We start from the raw sequence: 7,500 nt of genomic DNA, 5'->3' as shown, positions 1-7,500 counted from the left end.
AGAGACGGGGAGAGAGAGAGAGAGAGAGAGAGAGAGAGACGGGCTGTTAATACACTGTCTGTCTAACACAGAGAGAGAGACGGGCTGTTAATACACTGTCTGTCTGTCTATCTATCTATCCATAAAGGCCACCACACGCTCTCCTGGTGACACAGAGAGAGACAGGCTGTTAATACACTGTCTGTCTATCTATCTATGCCACCACACGCTCTCTTGTTAATACAGGGACCAATACATTAATACACAAACTCTCTGGGGATAAACACACACGCTAACACACATTCTTACTTAAACACAGTATTCATTTACTTATGAACAGTGGCATACTACATGGACACACACACACAATAATCTAACTTGGGTATCTAGCCATCTCTCTTATATCCAGCGATTAGTCTTTACCGAAGTTAGCTTTATATGCTAATATATAAATAAGGAAACTAAACAGTGGCGTACAGAATGGACACAGACACACATTAATAGTACTTGGACATCTATTTGTTGTATCCAGGTATTAGTCTTTACCGAAGTTAGCAGTCTTGTGTCCGATCCAGTTGATAGCCCAGTCCGCCTTCTTCTTCACACAGGGCATGGTCTCGATGGCGTTGAAGAGATAGTCTCTGAGGAACAGACATTTATTACATCACTAAACCTCTTCTGTTTCTCTCTCTCAATACAACCAACAAATACTGAAGCTTCTGTCTAGATACCTTCCATAACATGTCTTCTTTCATACTCTCTCTCTCTCCCTCTCTTCCATAACATGTCTTCTTTCATACTCTCTCTCTCTCTCCCTCTCTCTCTCTTCCATAACATGTCTTCTTTTATACTCTCTCTCTCTTCCATAACATGTCTTCTTTCATACTCTCTCTCCCTCTCTCTCTCTCCCTCCCTCTCTCTCCCTCCCTCTCTCTCTTCCATAACATGTCTTCTTTTATACTCTCTCTCTTCCATAACATGTCTTCTTTCATACTAGTAGAAATCAAAGGTCCAACATGTACATTCAGGTGTTTATCTGACTAAACCTTGGCTGTTTGCGTCTGTATATTTCTCCTATACAACCATCTTTAACGGACATTATCTCAACATTAGTTTTTTTTCTTTCAATACTCTGAACCAGAAATCTCAACTTCTAAAGCACTTACATTAACTAAACTTTCCATAATCATTCTCAGCACTATTCTGAAGGTTATTACAGAAGGATTTGTTCATATGTTGTTCCCTATCTGAGTTATGACTATTTATATTAAATCACTACCTAGTTTTCCCTTTAAGGTGAATGACAGTATTGCTAACACAGGGCTTTTCTCCTGTTGCATTGTGGGTGTGTTCAGTTGTGCGTCTTTATCAGCTGCTGCCTGTCTGTCAGTGAACCACTCGTCCTCCAATCAGAGCGAAGCAGCAGCTTCAGCCCCCATCACTGGCTGAGGTCCGTACCCCTGCGCGTTTCATCACCACACACACACTTTTTATTTGAAACTCAATATCTCAACTTCTAAAGCACTTACATCAACTAAACTCTACATACTCATTCTCAGCACTATTCTGAAGGTTATTACAGAAGGATTTGTTCATATGTTGTTCCCTGTGAGTTATAGAATGATTTGTCCCTGTGGTCTTTCCCTGTCTGACCTCTCCATCCATCTGTCTATCTAATGCCTGTCCCCTCCTCTCTAGATGTGTCTGTCTGTCTGTCTGCCTGTCTCACCTCTGCTGTCTGCCTGCCTGTCTGCCTCACCTCTGCTGTCTGCCTGTCTCACCTCTGCCTGCCTGCCTGCCTGCCTGTCTCACCTCTGCTGTCTGCCTGTCTCACCTCTGCCTGCCTGCCTGCCTGTCTGTCTCACCTCTGCTGTCTGTCTGTCTGTCTCACCTCTGCCTGCCTGCCTGCCTGTCTGTCTGCCTGCTTGCCTGTCTCACCTCTGCTGCGGCTCCTTGATGTAGGTGTTGATGAGCAGACTGTACATCTCTGAGTGGATGTTCTCCATGGCGATCTGGAAACCATAGAAACAGCGCGCCTCTGTCACTTGCACTTCCTGTGTGAAGCGCTCCACCTGGTGGACACAGGGAGAATTAGGGTTAATATATATAGAAGGGCTAACCCTAAAGCTATTAGGTATATTTTCATTTAACTTTTATTTATCCTCGATATAACACTGCTGGTGATATAGAGGCTAACCCTAAAGCTATTAGGTATATTTTCATTTAACTTTTATTTATCCTCGATATAACACTGCTGGTGATATAGAGGCTAACCCTAAAGCTATTAGGTTAGGGTCATTATAGAACACTGCTGGTGATATATTATAATATATAGAATGGTGTTCCTCTGAGGCCTCAGCTTGAAAACTGTAGATCATGCCCCTCCCCTCTCTGCATGGCTGCTTGTGATTGGTTGTGTTGGGAGTGACTGGCCCTACAGCCTATAGGAGCTGAGTACAGGCTGGGAGGCCCCTCCCTGTGTGTCAGCAGCTGCTGCAGCAGCAGGCAGCACTACAGCCTGACGCAGGACAGCTGCTGGAGCCAGAGGGGCTTCTGGGTAATCAGACCTTTTACACTGCTCATCATCGACCAATCAGGGAACACCAACTGAGCTCTAGATGAATATCTTCTGATTCATTTAGATTTGAACTGTACCATTGGGTTAGAGGGTTAACCCTAACTGTACCATTGGGTTAGAGGGTTAACCCTAACTGTACCATTGGGTTAGAGGGTTAACCCCAACTGTACCATTGGGTTAGAGGGTTAACCCTAACTGTACCATTGGGTTAGAGGGTTAACCCCAACTGTACCATTGGGTTAGAGGGTTAACCCTAACTGTACCATTGGGTTAGAGGGTTAACCCTAACTGTACCATTGGGTTAGAGGGTTAACCCTAACTGTACCATCGGGTTAGAGGGTTAACCCCAACTGTACCATTATGTATTTAATGCTTAACAATCTGTCCAGCTCAACCACTCCACTGTACCAGAGCAGAGAGCTAAAGGAGATTAGACACCTAACTCGCCGACCCACGGTGCAATAGGAACAATAGAATAAGATAAAGATACAATATCTACAGCAAATACATTCTAAATAGTGCAACAGGGATCAAAATAAAACTTCTAAATAGTATAAGGGTAGATAATAAAACAGAAGGTAAATGTTAGCTGCTATGCGTTAGCTGCTATCCGTTAGCCTCTCACCAGGTTCTCGTTGACTATGCCGTCGCTGGCGGCGAAGAAGGCCAAGACGTGGGAGATGAAGTATCTCTCCTCGTCCTTCAGAGACTCCCAGTGCTGCTGGTCTTTAGACAGGTCCACCTGAGAGAGAGAGACAGGTTAGAACTGTCTGTCTGCCTGAGAGAGAGAGACAGGTTAGTACTGTCTGTCTGCCTGAGAGAGAGAGACAGGTTAGTACTGTCTGTCTGTGAGAGAGACAGGTTAGTACTGTCTGTCTGCCTGAGAGAGAGAGACAGGTTAGTACTGTCTGTCTGCCTGAGAGAGAGAGACAGGTTAGTACTGTCTGTCTGCGTGCCTGAGAGAGAGACAGGTTAGTACTGTCTGTCTGCGTGCCTGAGAGAGAGACAGGTTAGTACTGTCTGTCTGCCTGAGAGAAAGAGACAGGTTAGTACTGTCCGTCTGTCTGTCTGAGAGAGACAGACGGGGGGAGGATACACACTCTTACTCTCTCTGGGTGTGTGTGTGTCTGTTTGTGTGCAGAAGGTTACGCTAGAAATTGGACCAATTCCATCCAATATCAGTAATCACAAGATTTTGTATGTGATGTTTTTGTAAATGCATTCATACTAGCGACGAAACGCATTACTATTCTGACTGGTCGACTCGCAAACTTACAAAGGCTCTTACTTAGCCATCAGCTTTTGAATGAGGCTTGAAGCTGGAGCATGTGCTCACTAACTTTTAAAATGTACTTTTCAAAGATACATGAGTAAACCTCCCGTCTGTGTCTGTGTGTGTGTGTCTGTATCACTGCAAGTCTATCCATATGTCTGTGTGTTGTTTTTACCTCCTCTGTGTGTACTGCATGAGTGAGTGTGTTTCTCTCCTGTGTGTGTCTGTACCTCCTCTGTGTATACCAGTGTGTACCGTGTGTGTGTGTGTTAGTTTCTGTGTGTGTCCCTACCTCCTCTGTGTATATCAGTGCGTGTGTGTGTTAGTCACTCTGTCCCTACCTCCTCTGTGTATATCAGTGTGTACCGCATGAGTGTGTGTCTCTCCTGTATGTGTGTGAGTGAGTCCCTACCTCCTCTGTGCGTTTCTCTGTTTGTTAGTGTGTGTCTGTGTCCCTCGTGTGTGTGTATATATCTGTGTGTGTGTCTCCCTACCTCCTCTGTGTATATCAGTGTGTGTGTTAGTCTCTCTGTCCCTACCTCCTCTGTGTATATCAGTGTGTGTGTGTTAGTCTCTCTGTCCCTACCTCCTCTGTGTATATCAGTGTGTGTGTGTTAGTCTCTCTGTCCCTACCTCCTCTGCGGTCCAGAAAGAGGCCTCAGCCTTCTTGTACATCTTCCAGATGTCGTGGTACTGGATGGGAAAGACCACGAAGCGCCGAGGGTTCTCCTTCAGCAGAGGCTCCACCTCACTGCTGGGAGCCGGGGCCAAGGGCTGCACGGGAAACACAACATGTCAATATACACATACACAGAGCCATTTTATAGACAAAAGCACACCTTGTATTACTCAAATCTCCACTTCTAAAGCACTTACATCAACTAAACTCTACATAATCATTCTTAGCATTATTCTGAAGGTTATTACAGAAGGATTTGTTCATATGTTGTTCACAGTCTGATTTATGCAACATTTTGTTAATAATTGTTTTAAGTTCAAGTAATCAACTTGCAAAGTGTAATGATGATTTCTATAAGTTAAACATTTTAGGCTCTTCATCTGCAGTGTCAGAAAATAATCTGATACTAGTGTTGAAATGCATTTGAAATCACAAAGTTACAAACCGGTCTAAAAACTATGGCTTCAAGCAGAGAAAGGGCTAGACACGTTCACAGCATATACACGAGAATAAACGTCACAAAGCGTCAACGTTCAGTCAATAATGTGAAATATTTCAAAAGTCCAATAATTTGATATGAAGCCAACAGCTGTTCATTAACAGGAAATTAACAGCTGATTATTTGGCGCCAGAAAAGCGACAGTTTGGGCGCCACAAGAATCTCAACAAAACGTCCCAAACTGAGTCTGTGCCTTTAACACAATGCAGAAAACCTTTCTATTCGTAATCAGGATAAAAATGTTAATATCTGAAGCTTTTAAAGTTGCTTTTTATTCACACACTTACCTCGGAATCAGAGAAGATTTTCCGCGCGGTTTTAGACGCCAAGATTCTGGTCGTGTTTAGACTCGGAGGCTAGAAAAAGACCAGCAAAACTAGTTTATAAACCTCCACAGACTAATAAATATGTTTTAAAGTACATTAACAGGCTTTAATTGATGTTAAATTCAGGTTAAATGTAGGTCAATGTGGATAACTGGTTAGAAAATGGCTGCCGTAAAGTTACACTTAAAAAAGCCCGACAGTCTAACTGACAACTTGAGGTTTTAACGTTCAAACAGCTCGTGAAACAGTGTGTTTAGGCATTTTATGAGTTTTTAAAAAAAAATCAAGTATTTGTTCTTGTCTTACCGTGTTCTCTTTGTCCAGCGCCATGTTGCTGATTTGTTCGCTGACAATGTTTTCATTCTTCACGGACAGAGGAGAGCGAGCAGAAAGCATTTTGAAGTTCCTTTGGGGTTTCAGACGGACAGAGAAATAAAAATATAAGTTAATTAACTAAAAAAGGCGCTAAAAAAATGACAAAAGACAAATGAAGAAACTCTAAAAACTAGTGAACACAGACTGATAGCAGCGAGAGAATGAAGCGGGTCGTCTTCTCCGAGAGCCTTTTTATTGAAATCTTGGCGCTAGAACGCAGCCGGCCAATAGGAAGGCAGCTCGCGGTGGCTCTTTAACACTGACGCTGCGACGTAGCCAATCAGGTGAGAGGGACGCGCTGACGTCACTGCCTTTTGCTCTGAGCAGCTGCGGGAGATTGAAAAGACTTTTGTCTGTCTGTCTGAGCGGTGTTACAAAACTGCCCGAAATCGCTGTTACGAAACCATTTAAATTAGAGTTTACACAACATTTCACATCCTGACACTAATAACACATTTAAATAACATTAAAACGTGTTAAACTTTGCATCTAAAATACAGTAAAAAAGGTTTAAGGCGCAGTTATAGCCGAACAAAGTAAGACGTATCGTATTTCTGCATTGATCAAAATCACTATCAGTCTCTTGATCTTCACAGTGTAAATTGATTATCTGTATTTAAATAAGCCATTTAATCAAATGATCTGCTAGATTTCATTCACACTGTTTATATATATTGTGTAGCCTAGACTATGAAACAAAAGTAATTGTATTGTTATGTCTATTAGCTCTTAAAGCATTTGAACGTGTATTGCATAATAAATTGCATTATTTAACCTCTATACTGTTAGTTGTAGTGTTGTCTGGCTGTGCATTCATAAACTATTTGCTTTGTTTAAAGTGTTAATTACTGGGTTATTTCCCGCCGCCGCCCTTTTGTGTTGTTTACTTTAATACAGGGCGTCGTCACCACAAAAAATCGCGCCAAATAAATAATTTTAAACAAATAATTTCATTACAACTGTGTATTTGTGCATATTACAGTTATTATGTGAAGAGTACGGTTGCTAACTTGATCTGATAATGAAAAGTTTAGCCTTAAAAAGCTTTGACATGACATCCGAGTAATTTTCAGTCGCCTACAGACGAAACAAACTCGATTTAAAGACATAATTGTTGTGTTATTCAGCTCCCGATTAAGTGAACGTTTTATACCTTCAATTGTGTCACGTTTCGAGCTATTTTCGCTCCATTTTCACCATTAAATTCAGATATTTATTGGATTTTTTCTTCATTTCGTGGTATCTTTCCCAAATGCCCACTGGAGAAACGGACGTAGCAACTGTTTCCAGGTGACGACGACCGACGACCCAGCAGCATGGAGGGCTGTGATTGGCCGCTCGGAGGGAACAGAGATACGTCACAGACACTGTCGCCCCCTCGCGGCTCGGAGGAGAAACTTGTGTAAAGTGCGATAAAATATTTTAAATTGAATAAATTGCCCTTTTTTCTATTTTTTTCCCACAATGGTTTCTTTTTTCACAACACAATACATTTTTTTTAAATAATAAAATATAGATATAAAAAATAATTAGAATATAATTAAAAAAAAAATATTAAAACAAGGGGGGAAAAAGCAGCATACTTCACCTTCGAGTGAAACCTGCAGTGTGTAGAATTTTGGGTTTTATTTCCTAGCAGATTTTTTAGAAAGTAATTATAATATCCATAAGTACATTTAATTTAGTGCATAATAGCTGAAAAAAATGTTTTGAATTATTATTTTTTCCTCTTAGTGGGGTCTCATATATGTCCATATTTCTGCATATTTTGGACCAAGGCCTAGTGCCGCC

At 41.7% G+C, this 7,500-nt stretch overlaps 1 protein-coding gene across 1 annotated transcript in view; it reads right to left on the bottom strand.

Moving 5' to 3' along the window:
• Positions 1-6,997, bottom strand: part of LOC307266082 (ribonucleoside-diphosphate reductase subunit M2) — an 11,996-nt gene extending 4,999 nt beyond the window's left edge. The window contains exons 1-7 of the mRNA XM_080047985.1: positions 6,863-6,997; positions 5,641-5,740; positions 5,296-5,364; positions 4,464-4,604; positions 3,183-3,299; positions 1,918-2,051; positions 526-620 (exon numbers count right to left, since the gene is read on the bottom strand). Coding sequence (XP_079904111.1) covers positions 526-620; positions 1,918-2,051; positions 3,183-3,299; positions 4,464-4,604; positions 5,296-5,364; positions 5,641-5,730 — 646 coding nt within the window. The 5' untranslated portion in view covers positions 5,731-5,740; positions 6,863-6,997. The remainder of the gene's footprint in view (positions 1-525; positions 621-1,917; positions 2,052-3,182; positions 3,300-4,463; positions 4,605-5,295; positions 5,365-5,640; positions 5,741-6,862) is intronic.
• Positions 6,998-7,500: the final 503 nt, after the last annotated feature.

Source organism: Ammodytes marinus (assembly GCF_949987685.1).
Source record: "Ammodytes marinus genome assembly, chromosome: 19".
In the NCBI taxonomy this organism is placed as follows: domain Eukaryota; kingdom Metazoa; phylum Chordata; class Actinopteri; order Uranoscopiformes; family Ammodytidae; genus Ammodytes; species Ammodytes marinus.
This window is presented reverse-complemented; position numbering and strand designations above follow the sequence as displayed.